Source organism: Candoia aspera, chromosome 1, assembly GCF_035149785.1.
Source record: "Candoia aspera isolate rCanAsp1 chromosome 1, rCanAsp1.hap2, whole genome shotgun sequence".
NCBI classification, from domain to species: Eukaryota; Metazoa; Chordata; class Lepidosauria; order Squamata; family Boidae; genus Candoia; species Candoia aspera.
The window spans coordinates 235,118,199-235,139,512 of record NC_086153.1 but is presented as its reverse complement, the minus strand read 5'-3'; the positions used below and the strand labels follow the sequence as shown (position 1 = coordinate 235,139,512).

At 41.7% G+C, this 21,314-nt stretch overlaps 1 protein-coding gene across 7 annotated transcripts in view; it reads left to right on the top strand.

The window, feature by feature from the left end:
* The window catches only part of LOC134487428 (NACHT, LRR and PYD domains-containing protein 12-like), a 310,626-nt gene extending 291,473 nt beyond the window's left edge, over window positions 1–19,153 (top strand). For 5 of the 7 annotated variants that reach the window (XM_063289229.1, XM_063289226.1, XM_063289228.1 and 2 more), the window contains 4 exons: window positions 161–331; window positions 11,552–11,722; window positions 12,280–12,450; window positions 18,992–19,153. In XM_063289229.1, the coding sequence (XP_063145299.1) occupies window positions 161–331; window positions 11,552–11,722; window positions 12,280–12,450; window positions 18,992–19,097 (619 nt within the window). In that variant the 3' untranslated portion in view covers window positions 19,098–19,153. The remainder of the gene's footprint in view (window positions 1–160; window positions 332–11,551; window positions 11,723–12,279; window positions 12,451–18,991) is intronic. The other 2 variants (XM_063289224.1, XM_063289225.1) reach the window with 2 other exon arrangements.
* Window positions 19,154–21,314: the final 2,161 nt, after the last annotated feature.

Sequence of the window (21,314 nt, the reverse complement as noted above, 5' to 3'; positions counted from 1 at the left end):
GTACAACCGTCTCTTAACTGTTTGTCTTCTGGAAATATATCCAGGGAAAGGCAGTTCAGTTGCCATATATAACCATATTTTTTTCAGTTCCTACAAAATGCAGTCCATGCTTGTTTTTCAAGAAATAATTGTAATTTTTTTTTTGCACTTTTCCCTATAGGCTTGATACAGGGTTCCTGACTGCATCCCGCAGCTGGCATCTTGCAGAAGTACTCAGGAGAAACCAGAGATTGAGAGAATTATTTTTGTCTTTTGAGAATAAAGATGTCAGAGCAGTGAAATTGCTGTGTGAGGGGCTCAAACATCCAGAATGTAAAGTAGAAAAACTGTGGTGAGTGAGAAGTGGGTTTTTGTTTTCCATTTTGATGTGTGTTGCTTTCTCTTGAGTTTTCAGTTCCGGAAATATATCCACGGAGAGGCAGTTCCAGTTGCAGTATGGAATCATGTTCTCTGTGGGTCCTTCAAGAGTACAGAGTTCACGTTTCTTTTCAAAGATGTTCTAACTCTTAAGACTGTTCTCTGCCAGCCTGATGGAGAGTCTTTGAAAGAATCCCATGCAGGGATCTTTCTCAGGAAAAAACAGGGAGTTAGTTTTGCTTGTCTGTGCTAAAGATGACAAAGAAATAGAGGCACTGTGTGAGGGGCTCCAACATTCAGACTGTAAGTAGAGAGATTAATGTAGGTGAGCAGTGTCTTCAGTCTGATGTGTGTAACCATCTCTTGATGGTTTCTCTTTTGTAGACATATCCAGGGAGAGGCTGTTCCAGTATCCATAAATAATGATATTTATGGTCTTTCAAGACTATGTTCATAATTGATTTTTTAACAAGAACTATTTGTAATTTTTTGACTACAATCTCTAGGACTGATGGAGGGTTCTTGAAAGAATCCTGTGGGAGACACTTTGCAAGCATTCTCAGGGTAAACCAGCCCCTGAATGAGTTATATTTGTACTGTGGCTCCATTAGTGAGAACGAGGAGAAGCTGCTGTGTGAAAAACTGAAACATTCAGGGTATAAGTTTAATAAGCTATGGGAAAACATCATTTTATTCTTTTCTTTTTGATTTGTATATTGTTCCACAGATTTCTTAGGTTCATTTTGTTTATTACAGAGGCATTTTACTTTAAATCATATTAGGTTAAATATTTCACTCCTGGTCTTTTGAACCTGTACTTTTTTTGTTAATGCAAAGTATTTACTTATTCCATGATTTTTGATCTCCTTGTTTAACAGAAGCTTGTGATGAAGTGTTTTCTGCCTCTTATTGAGAAAGAGGCATTGAGATCTTTAAAGCTTTCTTAGAAGTAGAAAGAGAAGACATAATAAATAAACTGCTGGGGTAATAATTAAAACCTTCAGATCCAGCAGCAAAATTCTCACATTAATTGCATCCTTTCTGTGCTTGAGACCTTCTGAACTGTCACTCAGGCATTTTCTGAACATTGGCCTTGTGCTCTTTTGGAATTAAGAGGAAACCCATTTCCCAAAATAGTCCGAGTGACAAATGAGTGGGGCAAAGAAGGGGCAAAAGGTGAAGCAAAGGGAGCTCATTGGCGCCTCTGGGGAAGCTCCCTCTGCCTTCATCCAGCACCTTCTCCACCACACTGACCTGCTAGCAGGACTGTTTTTTGGAGACTGGCGTGGTGTTCTTGTAGAAGGCTACTAGACCCATGTTCAGAAACAGCAGAATAAGAGCTCACACGCATGGTGGAAGGGTTGCAAGGAGCATCCTGGGTGCTTCTTTTCACCGCACTTTGGGTCCCTTTGCTGTGCCTGTGACCTTTCGTATGGGGTAAGAGGAGAAAGAGGCAAACTCCTGTCAGGTTTAGCTTTGCTCCAATATAATTCAGATTGAGAAATGGTGCAAGGGAAGGGCAGCACTAGCAGGAATTAGCCACAGCCAGCAAAGTTTGGAGGTTCCCGTGAAATACACAAAATGGTATTGGAGTAAACAAAATCCTACTCCCCCCAAATAATAAAAACAGTAGATAGCACAGGCATAACGAAATCCATTGTAGGCAAAAGCTGAAAATCTGTAACAAATGTTCTGACCACCATCATTCAACTGTTTACTAAAGAAGTGTTTAAAAAAGAGGCTAAGCACTCTTCCAGAAGACCAGCCCAACTCTGGTACCTGAGAGGCTCACATAACAACTAACGTATGCTTTGCAGAACACCAGCCAGGCATTGCGCAGGGAAAGGCCCCTGCAGAAATTAGATGTCTCCTTTGTCCTGTAGCCCAAGTGGAAAGCCACTAGAGGGGAGGGTGGTGCACCAGACTGAGTTAACTTCTGAAACATCCACATCCACATCATCTACATCTTATGGGAGGCTAGTAAAGTTTTTATGAGAGGGATGTTCATCTTTAGCATCAAGTAGGCAGAAACCCATGCAAAGGCAAAAACACATCTTATTAAATGATCTGAAAAAAATGGGAATGAGTCATAAATTAAATTCAACCTCAGATGTAAAACCAAAGATCAGAATGAGCTTGATTTACTGGAAATGTTTACAGTTATAAAAAGTTGAATACTAGACAGAAGTATTTTAAAAAGGCAATAAACCAGACAAATGATCAATTATCGAAGAAACAGAATTAAATAGTTATTACTTCTGCTTGGGATGAAACCAAAGACATCTCTGCAACGAAAGAAATTCTCTAGCAATCCATGAATTACTTTTCAAAATTGTATAATAAAAAGGTATCTGATCTGGCAAAAATTGAAAAGTACTTGAATGGAATATTACTTACAAAATTTACAGATCAACAAAAATAAGCTCTTAATCAACCTATAAGAGAAGATAAAATTAAAGAGGCAATTAAAATGTTAAAATAAATAAAACTGACAGTATTTCTGCAATCCATTGTAAGACTTTTCAATAAATTCTGATTTAACCTTTAACTCAAGTAATGAATGAGATTCAGGTAGTTCCTGAAGAACTCCCCTCATCATGGAAAGAGTCTTTTATTTCCTTGATTTATAAAGAAGGAAAGGATTCAACTCATCCTGAAGCATACAGACCCACCTCTAAATGTGGATTTTAAGCCTTTCATGGTATTCATGATTTTTCTTGATGCTGAAAAAGTCCTTAAGAATTTGGAATTGACCTTTTTGATTGCAGTTCTCAAAAACAAAACAAAAAAAAGGGCAGTGGCTCTAACTTTTTCACTAGGATACAGAGTATTTATAAAGAATAAAAAGCTACCATTGTCATGGATGGTCCTTCATGAAAGCACTGAAGGGAGCAAGACAAGGATGTCCTCCCTCTCTTTTATTTTTATTAGCATTAGAACCATTGGCAATCCAAATACAGGGAGTCCTCAGTTAAAGACCATAATTGGGACCAGCTAAGCACCACAGTTGTAAAGCGAAAAATCATGATCATGCCAGTTTATGGCAATCTAAGCAGTTCTGGTTGTGGTCATTAAGCGAATCACACACGGTTGTGAAGCGCAATGTTACATGACCATGACTTACAACCTCCTGCCGGCTTCACCATTGACTCTGCTTGACAGCAGCTAGCAGTGAAGGTTGCAAATGGCCGGGAAACCCTGCAATCATTGTAATTGTGTGCTGGTTGCCAAGGTCCCAAATCGCAATCACATGAGTATGGGGATGCTCCAACGGCCACAACTTCAAGGACCAGTCATAAGTCTTCTCGTTCAGTGCTGTTGTACATTCAACAGTTGCAGCTTTCCTTTGGACTGTTACTTCGATCCCTAAAAATAAAGAGCTTTCCTTTTCTGCAGTAGAAATGAGTGAAGTTACTATGTTTGGGATTTGAGCATAGTAGACCTTATGTCAAGCTGCAACTGTTTCAAAACTACATGTCTGCTTTACCAGAAGATACTACTTTGCCAGAGGAGTCTCCTTCTCCAGAAAGCAGAGTTGCATGACTGTTTATCCCTTTGAGCGGGATCACTGAAAGGCCTACCATCGCAGGGCAAGTAGTGATGGTGCACCTGCAGCAACCTCAGGAGATGAGGGGACAAGCAGCAAAGCACGGAGCAGCAAGGTGGCACCCGTAATGGGTGAAGCAGCAACAGACCCTACCCTAAAGGCAGGCACTCCAAAACCAGGCAAGGCTTTGATGGGGTCGAAATAGGCAATTAGTAAAAGAGCACTCAGAGGCACCAGTGAACCAACACCCGATACCCTGAAGCCATCTGAGACAGCCCAGCAAATACCAAAGAAGAAGGGCCAGTGGTTGGGAGGGGTCGGCGAAGAACCTATGAGCAATGTTAGCAAATATGTTACCACCTGGCAGGGTTCTCACTCTGACAGGATGTCAGCACTGGAGGACTGGGTGGTCAACATGGGAACTGATATAGAGACGCTGGCACAGCACATGGCCATGATGCAAACATCCATCGAAAGGCTGCTACAAAAAATGGAAGGGCCAGAGGCTGGGCAGTGTCCTGAGAGCTCCCTTGCAGTTTCAGAGGAAGGAGATGCAGGAGACTCCAAGAGTAGGTCAAGTGAAGGAGAAGAAGAATCTGTGGTGCCTGTGTGAGTAGAGAGACAGATGCTGTGAGAGGAGAGACCCCGAACCCCTAAAAGAGCCAGCAGGCCAGATGGAGCCAGGGAGATAAAAAAGTTTGACCCTAAACGACTGGCTTGTTTCCTGACCCATGTTAAGGGGTTCATGGAAGAGTTTGAGGAGTTGCTAGCTGACGAAGAGGCAAAGGTATGTGTCGGCCTACCTGGAATGGGGGGCAGCGGACTGGTTAGTGGAGATGCATGATGCGGCAGCCCTGGAGCTGATGGACTTTGACATTTTTATTATGGCCCTGAGGGATCATTTTGAGGACACATTGTCCAAGCTGACAGAGAAAACTGGGCTGCAAACTATCAGGCAAGGGAACCAGTCAGTGGCTGAATACGCATTGGAGTTTAAGAGGCTGGCAGGTCGGCTAGTCAACTGGCCGGAATTGCTAAAAATCTAGTATTTCCAGATGGGTCTGAAACCCGAGATATTAGAGACTTGCCTTAACTGGGTGGACCCCAAAACCCTAAAGTAATGGGTGTACCTGGCTGGGTCAGTAGAGAGCATGAAGCTCCGTTTGAAGAAGCAGATGCAGTTACAACCTGCAATGAAGTCAGCTCCGGCAAGCGCTTCGGCGGAGAAACTAAGCCAACGCAAAGCATGGGATGAGAAGGAGTGATGCACCTGGAGAGGGTTATGTTTCAAGTGTGGCAAAGAAGGTCATGATGCTGCTGAATGTCGTCAAGCGCCTAGTCAACCACCGGCTGCAAGAAAGAAAGTTAAAGCACTGACACCAAGACAAAAAGCAAGGGAATGGCCGCGAAAGCAGAAGAATGCAAAGAGAATTTCCTTGAAAACATTGCCAGTTCAGAAGGAGAGGAATTCTTGACAGCAGGAAATGGTGGTCGCTTGGTCTGAAGGGTGCTGAAGAGCAGGCAGTGCACAATGGGTGCAACAATCCTATGGTAAGTGCAGAATGCCCCATGATGTTATTGAGAATGCAATTACAGACTCTTGAGTCCAAGCAGAGGGCAGACCTCGTAGCCATGTTAGATTCAGGCTGCACTCATAATTTCATGCCCCTGGCCATAATAACTGGACTGGATACGTTGCGAGTGTCTGCACTCAGCTTGGTGTACTCAGCAGCAGAGTATTGTGCCCCAGTATGGCTTAACTATCCACACACAAGGAGGATTGATGCACAGCTGCATGAGTCAATATGCATCATTAGTTGGGACAATACGATCTACTCCCATATACTGGCCTGTTCTAAGTCATATACCACCTCCAGATGCAAAATGGAAAAATGCCCTCTTTCAAGAATACCAGAAGATTATTGATAACCCCCAGCTGCCAGTATTGAGTGATGTAATTTGCCTGGAACGAAATAGGCTGAGATCTAGACATCCAGCCATCTCAGCTGCTAAATCACTTGTAGAAGATGACTTCAACATCCATAATATGTGGTTAGAAAATTGCCCTCCACAATGTCGAAGTTTACCTTGCATCTCAGAGAAGCCATCTGGATTTTACCAGCCCCATGCAATATGGACATGAACAGAATCCGCACAGGCCATGGTAGATGTGCTGACGCCCTTTATAAGTGGGGCAAAATGACCTCACTGAATTGTGACTGTGGGACTGAAAAACAAACTATCCAACATATAGTGACAGAATGTCAAAACAGAGCCTATGGCAGAGATTTTGCTGATTTCCTGGATGTGACAAATGAAGCAAAAAATTATATTTGTAATCTAGACATATGTCTATAATTTTATCCTCTATATTTTATACCTTGTATTTTATTTCCTGTGTTTTTATTCTATTAAACTGTGAAGTGAATGTGCCATACAATAAATAAATAGTAACTGGATTCAGACTCAAAGTGAGAAAATTAAAGCAGCCTGTGATATTCACTCAGCTAGATGGGTCAGAGGCCAGCGTGGTCCCCATAGAATTCTACACTGAGGCAGTGAAACTTAAAGTTGGAACCCAGAGAGAGACACTGCAGTTCCTTCTTGCCCCAATAGCAAAACAGTCGCTGATATTGGGACTATCCTGGTTCAGGAAGCGCAACCCTCAAATAGACTGGAAAACTGGAGACATTGAATTTAAAGATGGGGTGTACAGAGGCAAGGACCTGGCAGAGACAGTCCCACAGGTGGGAGTATCGGGGATGATGATGGAGTCGATACCACGCGTGCCTCAAGACAAGGGAAATTTAATCCCGGAAGAGTACAGAGACTTGAGCGTGTTTGAGGAAACCAAGTCAGGCCAGCTCCCTCTCCACAGAAATTGTGACTGTGCAATTGAGATACAGCTGGGGACGAAATTGCCCAAGCTGAAACTGTATTCCATGACTCAGAAGGAACGTGAAGCATTGAGGGAGTTTATATACAAGAATCTGAAACGTGGTTTCATAAGGCCGGCCACTTCACTGATGGCGGCTCCTGTGCTTTTCTGGTCAAAGAAAGATGGTTCTCTGAGACTGTGCACCGATTACCGAGGCTTGAATGCAATCTGTGCAGGCAACAAGTACCCCCTTCCCCTGATGAAGGACATGCTAGCTCATCTGTCGAAAGGGAAGATTTTTACCAAATTGGATTTGAAAGAGATGTACTATCAAGTAAGAATTTAGGAGGGAGATGAACGGAAAATGGCTTTTAATTATCACTTAGGTTGTTTTGAATTTCTTTTGATGCCATTTGGGTTGAAAGGGTTGGGGGTAGTATTTTTGCAAATCATAAATGAGGTACTTTGTGAATTCCTGTATAAAGGAGTGTTGGTGTATTTAGATGACATTTTGATTTACTCAGAAAATCTGGAAGAGCACGTATTTATTATTCTATTTATATTTTTAGACTCTAACTCAGGTTGACATGTTTTTATCATTATTTTACTGTAAACTGCCCAGAGTTCCCCGTTGGGGGAGAAGGGTGTTGCTATAAATTTAATTAAATAAAATAAATAAAATGGTGTGCAGGGTGTTATAGAGACTCTTGAATGCATAGTTGTTTGTCAAGCTTTCAAAGTGTGAATTCTATAAGAAGAAATTGGATTATTTGGGATATAGTGTCTTGAGCAGGGGAATTGAGATGGACCCTGTGAAGGTACAGGATGGGAACTCCCAAGAACCTGGAGGCAACTGCAGAGCTTCTTGGGGTTCACAAATTTTTATCGCTAGTTCATCCCAAATTTCGCTCAGGTAGCTTTGCCATTGACTTATTTGCTGAAAACCAAAGGGAGGGGAGACACAAAGAAAGTGAAAAATCCCAGGGCAGTGCTTAAGTGGACTGCTGAATGCCAGGAGGCATTTGACCAGCTAAAAGAACTGTTCATGGCAGAACCGATCTTGAAGTACCCAGACCCCGATAGACCCCTAGAGGTCCAGGTTGATGCATCAGATCTTGCTTTGGGGGCTGTCTTATTGCAGAAGGGCAAAAACGGGGTTCTGCACCCATGTGCTTACTTATCCTGGAAATTCACTGAAGCTGAGCGTAGGTGGTTGGTGTGAGAGAAAAAAGCTTTTGCCATCCGGTGGGCCCCCCAAACATGGAGGCACCTGCTTAAAGGCACAGCCCATCCATTTGAAGTGTGGACTGACCACAAAAACTTAGAAGCTTTAAAAACACCCCGCAAGCTAAGCCCAAAACAGATCAGACAGGTGCAGTTCTTTAGCAGATTCAATTTCTCCATTAAATACCTACCGGGAGGGAAGAACTTCCTAGCAGACTTTGTCCAGATTTCCCCAGCACAATAGTGAGAGGGAGGAAGTTGTAGACCCTGTGATTCCAGCACACCAGTTGGGTTTAGCGGCAGTAACTAGAAGCCAAAAATCTGCCTTAGTTTTGGGGATGGACACTGATTTGTTACAGGAGTTTCAGAAAGCCTCCGCAGTGGATGAATGGCTGCACTCCAGCCCAGACTCCTTAGAGAAGAAGGGAGGTCTGTGGTGGAGTGGGACTAAGCTGTATGTTCCAGAAACTGCGAAAAGGGATTCTGGAAAGAAGCCACGATGTAAAACCAGCAGGGCATTTCGGGTTTGTAAAAACTTCGCATTTAGTAAGGAGACAGTTTTGGTGGCCATTGCTCCAAAAGGACATAGAGAAATATGTAGCAGGCTGCCCAATCTGTGCCACAGCCAAATGGGAAGGGGGCAAGCCAAATGGGAAGGGGGCAAGCCACATGGTCTGTTACAAAACGTGGCAAGCCCTACATGACCATGGAAACAGATTGCCATGGATTTTATTGTAGAACTGCCAGAGGGTAAAAAGAAAACTGTAATTTGGGTGGTTACAGACCTATTCTCAAAGCAAGCCCACTTCATACCCATAGCCGGCATCCCAACAGCTGGAAAGCTTGCCAAGCTTTTTATTCAACATGTGTATAGATTACATGAGATCCCTGAACATGTGATCAGTGATTGGGGCGTACAGTTCACCTCAGCCTTCTGGAAAACATCTTTAAAGCTCATTGGAGCAGGGCAGGTGCTGAGTTTGAGTCATCATCTGGAAACGGATGGATCGACTGAACAATTGAACTCTGTACTTGAACAGTATATTAGAAGTTATGTGAATTACCAACAGGACGACTGGGTGGACCTCCTGCCTTATGCCGAGATCGCATACAATAATGCTGTTCACCAAAGTGCTAGTTATTCCCCTTTTCATATAGCTACCGGCCAGGAGTTTGTACCAATCCCGGAATTACTTCAAGAGCCCACCAAGGTGAGCTCACTTGATGATTGGGTCAGATGCATGAACGAAACGTGACCAGTAATACAAAATGCCCTGGTGGAGGCAAAAGAGACTTATAAGAAACATGCGGATCGTAAATGATCCCCAGAATGGCCACTGAAAGTTGGTGAAAAGGTTTACCTATCTACCAAATTCTTGAAAGCAACACAACGATCGAAAAAGTTGGGTCCTAAATTTGTTGGACCATTTCCCATCAGTAAAATGATAAACCCAGTAACAGTGCAATTGCAGTTCCCAAAAAATATGAAGAAAATCCATCCCGTATTTCATTGCAGTCTGCTCAAGCCAGCAAAAGCCTCTGATAAATGGTACCCCGAATGAGCCCCACCTATCCCAATGATGATTGAGGGGGAGCAGCATTTTGAAGTTCAAGAAATTTTAGGCTCCAGACAAGTCCGAGGAACCCTATAGTATCTGATCCAGTAGAAACACTTCCCCAAGCGTTCAAATGAATGGGTTGCAAATCATCACATCTGCACACCCATTCTCATGAAACAATTCCACCAATGTTATCCAAACAAACCACAATAGACTGTAAAATTCCTGTTTTCACATGTATTGCTTATATTGCTTGTTGTTCATTAACTGCTTTGTAGATATTTCTTTTTAAGGAGGGGGCCATGTCAGGATCGTACAATCAAATGAACTCAGTGCATTTGATTGCTGGTTCCTGTCAGTACCAGTCAGACCGAGAAGCCTAGATGCATGTCAAGATTGTTTGGGTTGTATCAGGGAGGGGTGAATTCCACCAGGAGCGAAGTGCTAGGAACCAAGGTCTAAGCAACACATTCAGCCAAATGCAGGAGAGGGGAGATGAACTGACAGAGGAACATTTTAATTATAATTTACGTGCCAAACTCAACAGTTGCAGCTTTCCTTTGGACTGTTACTTTAATCCCTAAAAATAAAGAGTTTTCCTTTTCTGCAATAGAAATGAGTGAAGTTACTATGTTTGGGATTTGAGCATAGCAGACCTTACAAATTTGTTGCACAAGAACATATTTTGAAATTATTCGGTAATAATATTGTACTAACAATTGCTCAACCTAGTGTTTCCTAAACAAAATTGATGAACATATGCAACAATAAAGAGAAAATTCATATGTGGATAAGGAATTTGATAGAGAATGAAAAGCAATTTGTGTATCAGCTAATAGGCTTTAATCTTACTGATAAGAAGGTCAAATGTTTGGGAATTTTTTTGACAAAAGTGATAAAGGTCTCTTCAAGAATATTTATTTACCAACTTGGAAACATATAACAACAGATCTTTGTAGATGGAAGAAATTAAATTTGTCCTAGGAAGAATTGCAGTGGTGAAAATGAACATTTTTCCAAGGTGAATTTTTCTATTTCAAATGATTCCAATTTTATTGAGAGTAAGGTATTAAATGACTGCATAGGCAAGTAATGAATTGTATATGGTCTAATAAAAGGCCAAGGGTTAAATTCAGGAACTTGCAGGATTCAAAAGAATGTGGGGGTCTAGCAGCTCTGAATTTCAGATTGTACTATTCTGACAATAGACTAACATAGATTTCAGAACAGGTAATAGTTCTTTATGGTTCCATCACTTCTATAGGAGGGGTAGGCCTTCCAGAAGGGTGGAACAGATATATTTGGGTTGATAAACACAGAAATAAACAATGTTTAAGAGATCAAATAGTATTAAGTAATTTATTGCATGTTTGAGGCAAATACAAGAAAAGAGGAAGTCCAGATTTTTTGCCACTTGCATCATTACTGAATGTCTATTTTTATGAAGAGGAAGGTACCAAGAAATTTTCTTGGTGGACAGACAACAACTTTTCAGAATACAAGATTTTCTTATCAACAGGAAGAATTAAGGTATTTCAAGTCTCTTGCTGCGTGGTGCTCTTCCACACCTAAGTGTTTTCAGTACTTCCAATTAAGCAGCACAGCAACAAAAGAACTGTGGTAACAAGGAGGAACACTGAGAACCTTGTCTGAATTTTAAAATCTTGTAACACTCAATAAAGGAATAGTTATGGGGATAAAACAGTGGGAATTTCAGTGGAAAAATATTAAATTTACCTTGAAGATTAATTTGGATTTGTTGTTATCTGCCTATATGTTATCACTTCTATTGGGTGTTTTAAAATCATCATCGGTACCATCTATTTGTATATATTATTTTAAACCTGTGCTTGAATCAGTATTCTTTTTCCTTCCATTCTTCTTTGAAAATTATAAGAACCAGCTTGTAAAAATAAATAAAAGAAAATGCAAAGAAAAATCAAAACCAGAAGATATAATTCTAATACTTCTGACTATTCCCTGCAGTTTTGAAGGACTGGTGTTTACACAATCCCTCAGAAAGCATTTTGCAGAAGTTCTCAGGGAGAACCAGAGATTGAAAAACTTAGAATTGACCCTCGAATGCACTGATGACGAAACAATAGAACTGCTGTGTGAGGGGCTCAAACATCCAGAATGTAAAATAGAGACACTACAGTAAGTGACTATTTTTTTCCTTTCAGTTTGATGTGCACAATTGTCTCTTGACTGTTTGTCTTCTGGAAATATATCCAGGGAGAGGCAGTTCAGTTGCCATATATAACCACGTTCTCTTCAGTTCCTACAAGAATACAGTCCATGCTTTGTCTTGTTTTTCAAGAAATAATTGTAATTTTTTGCACTTTTCCCTATAGGCTTCATATAACATTCCCAACCACATCCCACACAAGGCATCAAGTACTCGGGAGAAGCCAGAGCTGGAGAAAATTATTTTTGCCTTCGAAGAATAGGGATGACAGACCAGTGGAATTGCTGTGTGAGGGGCTCAAACATCCAGAATGTAAAGTAGGAAAACTATGGTGAGTGAACAGTGGGTTTTTGTTTTCCATTTTGATGTGTGTTGCTTTCTCTTGACTTGTTCAGTTCTGGAACTATATCCAGGGAGAGGCACTTCAGTTGCCATATATAACCATATTCCCTTCAGTTCCAACAAGAATACAGTCCATGCTTGGTTTTCAAGAAATAATTGTAATTCTTCACACTTCTCCCTACAGGCTTCATCTGTGGTTCCTGACCAAATCCTGCAGCACGCATCTTGCAGAAGTACTCAGGAAAAGCCAGAGACTGAGAGAATTATTTTTGTCTTTTGAGGATACAGAGAACAGCGCAGTGAAATTGCTGTGTGAGGGGCTCAAACATCCAGAATGTAAAGTAAAAAAACTACAGTGAGTGGGCAGTGGGTTTTTTTTCTTTTTTTCCCAGTTTGATGTGTGTTGCTTTCTCTTGAGTTGTTCAGTTCTGGAAATATATCCATGGAGTGGCAGTCCCAGTTGCAGTAGGTAATCATGTTCTCTGTGGGTCCTTCAAGAGTACAGAGTTCATGCTTCTTTTCAAAGATGTTGTTCTAATTCCTAAGACTATTCTCTGCCAGCTTGATGGGGAGTCCTTCAAAGAATCCCATGCAGGGATCTTTCTCAGGAAAAAACAGGGAGTTAGTTTTGCTTGTCCGTGTTAAAGATGACAAAGAAATAGAGGCGCTGTGTGAGGGGCTCCAACATTCAGACTATAAGTAGGGAGATTAATGTAGGTGAGCAGTGTCTTCAGTCTGATGTGTGTAACCTTCTCTTCATGGTTTCTCTTTCATAAGAGTTCACTCTACATGGGGCTACCCTTGAAGAGTATCTGGAAGCTACAGCTGATCTAGAATGCGGCCACGCGAGCAGTTCTGGGAGGCCCAAAGAGGGCACATATAACACCATTGCTGTGGGAGCTGCATTGGCTGCCAGTTTGCTTCCAGGTCCAATTCAAGGTGTTGGTTATCACCTTTAAAGCTCTACATGGCATGGGACCAGGCTACCTGAGGGACCGCCTCACCCCTGCTACATCGACCTGTCCCATCCGGTCAGGCAGAGAGGGCATGTTACAGACCCTGTCCATGAGGGATTGCCAATTGGCAGGGTCCAGAAGGGTCTTCTCTGCCATGGTACCCACCCTCTGGAACAAGCTACCCCCTGGGGTAAGACAGGCCCCCACTCTCCTAGCCTTTCGAAAGGGAGTAAAAACATGGCTATGCAACCTGGCCTGGGAAGGGCAGCACTAGCAGAAATTGGAGCCAACATAGCAGCACAGCAACACACGTTTTTCTATGCTCTTGCCCTTTTAATTTTATGTTATTTTTAAATAGTGTATTTTAGCTATTTTTGTTTTTTTTAATATCATCCATCACAATTTTGAAATTTCGTAAAGCTTTCACTTTAGCCAGGCTGGACACACTGCCCTCAGCAGTCCTTTTTGGATGTTTTAAGGGTATTCCTATGCACCTTCGGTTATGTCCTTGTGGTGACGGCTCAGTAGAAACCCTAAGCCATATGTTGTTATACTGCTCCCTATATAAGGACTGTAGACAGATCCTTACATATCTGATATTGAAGAAATTTTCAGGCAGGGAGTGTGATTTCTATTTAATGCTACTTATTTTTGACAAGGACCCGAAAATATCTTCCCAGGTTGCCCAGTTCTGTGCTACCATCTGCACAAAATGCCGCTCCATCACTTAGGTTAGAATTTCTTAATTTAGTATTTTATTTCAATTTATTTTAGTGTTTTCATTATTAATTAATTTTAGATCATATTATTATACTAATTGTTTTATTATACACACACACACACACACACACACACATATATATATATATAAATAAAAAACAATTAGTATAATAATATGATCTAAAATTGCTTATATGACATCAACCTTTGCAGTATAAGAGAAGTGGTGCAAGGGAATGGCAGTGCTAGTAGGAATTGACCACAGCCAGCAAAGTTTGGAAGTTCCTGTGAAATACACAAAATGGTATTGGAGTAAACAAAATCACACTCCCCTCAAATAATAAAAACAGTAGATAGCACAGATATTACAAAATCCATTGCAAGCAAAAGCTGAAAATCTGTAACAAATGTTCTGACCACCATCATTCAACTGTTTACTAAAGAAGTATTTAAAAAAGAGGCTAAGCACTCTTCCAGAAGACCAGCCCAACTCTGGTACCTGAGAGGCTCACATAACAACTAACATGCTTTGCAGAGCACCAGTCAGGCAATGCGCAGGGAAAGGCCTCTGCAGAAACTAGATGTCTCCTCTGTCCTGTGGCCCAAGCCGAAAGCCACTAGAGGGGAGGGTGGTGCACCAGGCAATCTCAAGGGGCCAATCAGACCTGGGCAGGAGCATCACCAAGTTCATCCGTGAGATATTGCAGATTATCTCTCTGAAAAGGCTTGTTCTGGGAGCAGAAGAAAAATATCAGTATAAAGCTGGAACACCAAAAGATGAATGTAGGCTTGTCTGTGCAGTGGGCTGGGGGTGAAGCATGTCATGAAAACCTGCCCTTTTAAAATGGTTAGAGAGACATTTTTGTGCCATGTGAAGATGAGTCCAAAGTGTCAACCATGGTTGACTTTCAGGGGCATCCATAGCAACCTGAGATTTTATCAAAATAATAAAATGTGTGTCATGCCTCTTACGTTCTTGCAGGTAACATTGTGATGCACATTTTTTCATTTGCTTCCTTTGCCATCATCCCTCCCCCCGATGTCCCTGTTGTCCTCTTGATTAGTATAAAGTCTACTTGCTATTTAATCTCTGATCAGGTTTGCATTTGTCTTTTTATCTTAAAATGCTCTGGTGGAGGCCTTTCCCAGAGTAATGGAAGGTATCCTAATCCAGATACATTCTGGAAAACAGGATGGATTAAGTTCTCTTGGAGGGCATTCCTTGGCCTCAGGGGAGTGCTTCCTCCTGAGAGAGTTGGCAGGCTCCTTGTTAACTTTTTACAAGAAGTAACTATTCAAACTAGCTCTAATTTCCAGCCTCCCAGACAAACTCTGCCTACCACATGGCAACCCTCCCTCATGTTCTTAGTCAAGCCACTGGGATCTACTGCCTTTCATTGGAAGGAAAAAAAATTAGGCCCTGAAACCAGCATTCAGCTAGTGTGACAAGGCTGATAATGCTATTGCATACCTGTTTCGGCCTTTCAATAAAGGGCTGGGTCCTGGAGATCCCTCTGGTGCTGCTCAAGGTGTTAAGCAACCAGAGTGAGATCTCCTGGGCTCTCCATTTATCAGATGGCAGGCAGCAAAGCATAGGGAAACCTAGACCAGCAATGGGGAAGCTGGTCTGTCACTTCTGAATTTGAAATAAACGCAAGGATTAGCTTTACCTTGTGTGACAAGCATCTGATTCAGGTTCATTCTAGGCTCCCGTTGCTTGCTTCAGGCCATTCCAAACGTCTTCTGAAATTTGGACACTCCATACAGTATTTCTTTCCTGGTCGTACAAATCCAGGTGGCTGCTGCTTGTAGAGGTCTTGATTTCTCTGCTGAAAGTGCATTTATCTTACTGCTGCTTTAGCTGAGCAGGGTCCTTAGAGAGGCCTGCTTAATTACTAGAGCGAAAGTCTCATTACAGTCAGTGCCATATTTCTGGGCATATCCAAACCTTGCTTTGTGTCCTAGGCTGGCCTTCCTTCCATGCCGTTGCTCATACTTCATCCATTGGTGGGTTTTGATGGAAGCCTGTCCTGCAGGTGATGGGTGCTGGTAATAACTTCTCTGCAGTATTTTAGTCCTGCATCATACAACCTGCACCTCATTACTTTGTCTGTCTGTCTGTCTGTCTGTCTATCTATATCAGTTTTATAAAGCCACTCATCTCACAAACATGACTCTAGGTGGTGTACTATAAAACAACCAGTTAAAACACATAAAAACAAGAATTAAAAACAATTAAACACAAATATACAGTAAATAAGACCGCAGGAGAACGTATACACACTGTTTAACCATCTTGCGGGTTCCCCGTTTCCCTGGGATCCCCAGGCCTGCCGGAAGAACCAGGTTTTCAGGGATTTCCTACATGCCAGTCAGGTAGGGGCTGCTCTCACCTTGGGGGGAACGATGCTACAGAGGGCGGGGGCCAAGGCAGAAAAGGCCCACCTCCTGCTTCCATCAGATGGAGCTCTCTAGTAGGCGGGATCTGCCACACGCCCCTCCTGCCAGACCTGTTGGGACAGATGGATGTAACTGGGGAGAGGCCCTCTCTCAAATAACCTGGTCCCCTTTTAGTCAGGGGATTAGTTTCCTCTCTTCCACACCATCCTGTCCTGCGCTCAAGGCTGCCGTGCTTTCAGGCAGAATCCGCTGCCCTTTCAGCCACCTTGGCATATTGTCTGCTTTATAGTCATCTCCACTGTCCATATGCAATACTTGAGGCTTTCTTCTTGCTGACTGAAGCCACGTATTTAAATGTCTCCAGGACTTTACTCTTTTCACTCAATAAGTAGCAAAATATGAATCTTGTGAAATCATCTATGAATGTTAAGGTATTTTTTTCTATCTGGTGTGGTGACTTACTTTGGCCCACAAATGCCACTCTGGACTAGTTATAACTGTTTTCCTCACTTTTATTATTATTTTTACATTGATTGGCTGAATGCTTTTAGCCTTAATTCAACATGCACCTCTGTCTACACCTAATGAGATTGATCCATCCCTCAAAGGGAGGATGGATTTCTCTCTCTAGTCGCATGCCTTATCCTATAAAGTCAGGAGGTGGCCCTATAGAATTAATTTCATTTCTGTCAGATTCTTACCCAGGCTGGTAGATAGAGCCAGAAGACTTCTGGGGGAGAAGATTTTGGTCCCCCAACCTTTTATCCCATTGGCTCAGTTCTGCTGCTACGGTGTTCAGGATCTCCAAACACTCTGAACCTGTTCTTTTAAATCATTAGTGATTGAACGTCACTCAGTTTGTTGAAATTAGTTTTCTTAAAGTCTGAAGAACACATCTGATTAAGCTTATTTTTCACTGCTCTTCTTTTCAAGATATAGGTATGTATATTGGTAGGATATTGCATGTGCATACCACCATTCTGCTACAAAAAAAATGACTGCCTTAAAAATAGCAGAGACGTGTACTGATGTTTACATGAGATCTGTGTGGCAGAATGCTGGAAAGCATTTGGCCCGAGAGATCAGAAAAATCACACACCAGGCATTTCTATAAAAATAAATGTATTTACAGAAAGCACAAAAACATATTTTACAAGCTTGTGCATTTACACGCGCTCAGAGAGGACTGGGAGGAAGGCTGTGTAGAAAGGAAACCGAAACTAACAAGCCCAGGCAAAATACCTCTCCAGGGCAATTAAAAGCTTTACCTAATATGGTCATCTTTTCACACCCAAAACTAAGGATACTTAAGTTTGACCTTCTGACTCTGCCAGAATGATTTGTTACCATAGTAACTTAATGGCTTGCTCCTTGCAAAAAACAAGGAAATGCCAACAATCTGAACAGCTTTTTCCTACAGTGATTGTTTACAAAGCATGCACAGCAACCTGCCTGTTTCTTAAGTACATACATGCAGGATTGGATCTAGACTTAGTCATATATAGACAAGATCCACTGAAATCAGTGGATGCAAATGAGTTCTGAGATGTATAAAACTGTGATATCTTGAAAGATTAAATCCATTCAGTATTTTATCATCATCATCAAATACCACAGATAATATCTTCAGTGCTTGGCATGTTCTGTTCATCCTACTGTCAGAACATCCCCAGTTGTGGAACTCAATCTTCTAATACCCAGACTTGGACTTTGCTGCAGACTCTTACAAACCCCAAGTGCTGAGCAGATTGGGGGAAGCCCGGGAGAGATTTCAATTGAGCCAAGATAAAGCGATGGTCTCTCATTCATCCTGTCTGAAACCAAAATCTTCTGTGTAGCTCAGCCGGATCCAGAGCGCTACATGAGCAAATACATGTACTGAAATGTTACTTGTGTATTCTCAGTTAAAAGAGGGGTCAGTAGCTCTTTTAAATACTATACAATAGAATCTGGCTATGTTTTTTTATAATAGAAGTCAATCCCACTTTTTGAATTGGAGATTTAAAAACCAAACAAAAATTGTAAGTGTGAAGTATAAAATTCAATTCAGGTAAACAGATGACATTTCAGATAAAAAAAACTTCCAATGCTTTATAAAAAAATTTTTTTTCAAATTTGATGGTTGCTGTGGAGATCACTCTTAAGCTACTAATTTCTTTCATACTTTTTCACCTTCCTGATTTGTCGTAGAAGTTTTTTACAGAGCCTTAAACCAAACCATTCCTTGAAGTCTTCCCAAAATAAACCTTTTCTCTTGAATCAAAATGAGCCTTTTGATCAATCCACCATTGGTTGCCCCACTCAGTAGGACCCTTGCAATTAGTCCATTATTGGCCCCAGTCACATCTTGGACAGGAGGAGAAATCGCCAAGAGCTTCTTGGCTCCCGATTGGGCAGGGAGAACCGGGCTGGAAAAATTTGGGGTGTGGGAGGGGCATTGCTCAGGTTCAGAGATGAAATAAAAATAATGAGAAAAGTATTGACCTGATCCTGGAAAAAAAAAATGATGCAGACCAATTTGAGAAACACTGGGACACCAAGAATTAAAAAAGAAGAATTCCCCTCCTAAAAAGGATAGATTTTGTAGGGATAGCAAATCCTCCCAAAGAGAATGAAAATCAAAGTTTATGAATCAGACCAAACGTACCTGGAAAGAGTGAGATGAAAAAACTGCTGGAATTATCTGGGGTTGATCAGATTATATTTGGAGGTCTGGGTCTGTCCTCAGAGATGATCAGGTAGGTCTCTGCACAGCTCTGATAGAGACATTTCTGGGGACTTTTGTTGAGAGGTTAAAATAAGATTTTTTTTTCCTTATAGGTTGAATGGAAAAGATATTACACAGAATGGAGAATGGAATGACGAAGTAATGGTGTGTGGGAATGACCTTGGGAGACAGGAGGAAGAGCTGCAGCCTAGACAATAGTCAGACAAAAGGCAGCTGAGCCCACAGCAGGAATGTGGAGGTGGCAAATGTCTCAGAAGGGATCATAACAATTTTTTACATTGTGAGATATGGTATCCTCCTTTGAAGTCTGGAGAAGGAAATGATTAATTAATTGATTAGGTGCCATCAAGTCCATGTTGCCTCTTAGTGACCACACAGATCAAAACTATTGTTTTCTTTGATTTACCATAAATTCTGATAAGTGATATATTTATCATTTATCCAAATTTATTGGAATTTGTAAAACTAGGAACTATAAATAATATTATATATTCTTGTATATAAAATTCTGTCCAATTGTGTGATATTATTGTTCTCACATATCTGTGTTGTAATGTAGAATTCTGATCAATAGAGAAACTAGTTTTATTTTAAGAGAATATAAAAAGAGATGTATGATTTAGTTTCAGTAACTTTGAAAGTTAGTGTTATCTTTGCTGTGTTTGAGTAACAATATCCATCTCCATCTCTCTCTTACTCTCTGCACACTCACCCATCTAGCAGGATTCATAGGAGTTGTATTTCTTATTTTCTGGTATATATATATATATATTTATTTCTATTGTTTTACTCTCAGAGTTAAATAGTTGATGTCAACACAAGCAGTCTGACAAGAACAAAACCTTTAGAAGAACATTTACGCCATGATTGCTGATTGGAGATTTCAAAACAGAGAAAGCCAAAGGATCAAAGAAATGAGTGAGGTTTCGAACTAAGAATTCAATGTTGGTAGGTAGCCAGGTGACAGTCAGTGAGAATCCAAAGAGATAACCAATGAAATCTGGGGGAAACATCAACAGCTAAACAGCCAATCAGATAATGAGACATCGTACTTATGTCACAAAGGGCTGATCTACATGGCCAGGTTGCCCAGTCAGGTGTGCAGGACCCCAAACCGTTTCTAGCAGGCAAGATCAGGTGACGTCCTGCCCTCATCCCCAGACCAGCACCAATGCAGTCCCCTCTCCTCTCTTGCTGCTCCAAGATGGAAGTCGTCCTTTCTGGCTCCTGCCAGCTCCAGCTGTGCTTCCCAGTTTACCTGTATTGCTTTTCTTCCATCTGGGCACCTCCTACTGGGTGCAGTGGCAGGGATGGCCCCTCATCCAGGCCAGTGGTTGGGCCTAGACTATTTAGCCTCCAGTTTACTTTCGTTTCACTTTTTCATTCTTCTCCCCCCACTTCCATTTGTCCCTACAAGTTCACCATTGGAGTAGTGAAACTGCTGGACCTTCTTTCTCTGGACTCTTGAGGGTGGTGGTGTTGCTGCTTTTCACATGGGAGGCATGATGGGTTCTGGGCATTTGGTACCTAGACTCTTCCTTTTCTTTCTTTATATCAATCACTGATTAGGTCAATCAGTGCCATTCCTCTTTCTTCTTTCTTTCTTAGTCAGCAGTGATTGGGTCAATCAATGCACCCAGGAGAAGAAAGTTAAAAAATAAAAGGAAAAATGGGTCTGTTAGGCAAGGAAATACAATCCATAGCAAGGTCAGCCCTCCTGTGCCCCCCCCCACAGCCAGAGCAAGGAGATGAGATCCAGCAATGGGGGGACACTGGGGGGCGTGGCCAAGGGGGTCCCATCTATCCCACCATCCAGACAGAACCCCTGGCCAGTCACCGCTGAAGCATCACAATCTCAGCAGAGTCTTCTTAAGTCAGCACAGGGTCTGGCCAGCATCAATGTGGGACACATACAGCTGAATGCAATGCTGAATTGCTCTAAGACAGTGTTTTTTCTCTCACTTCCCACTTAAAAAAATTATGGAGGATCCCAAAAGAGCTATTGTTTGTATGGCTTATATTTATTGATACTTGCTGTATTAAAACTTAAAATTGATGCATTCACTGCCACGACTTCTCACGATTGTTTGATGGGGTTTTAATATTGTATTATTTTTCAATATAGGCTGGCAAACAATTTTGATTTCCCAGACCCCTGAGAAGGTCATCTTTCTGGGCGCTAAAGAAAAATGTGATTGGAATTCTTCTGAAGACTGTGGCCCTTTAGTCTCTCTTTCTAGGGGCAGGCATAGGCCAGTCTACCCTCTGTATTTCTTCAGAGGACAGAAAACTTTTGCTATTTGGAAATTCTTTCCTTATGTTCTCCTGCATTCTTGGTATCTTCATCTGAACCTGAAAACCATCTAAGAATTATGAGCCTTCACTGGACATGTAGAGATGACATTGTCCATGATG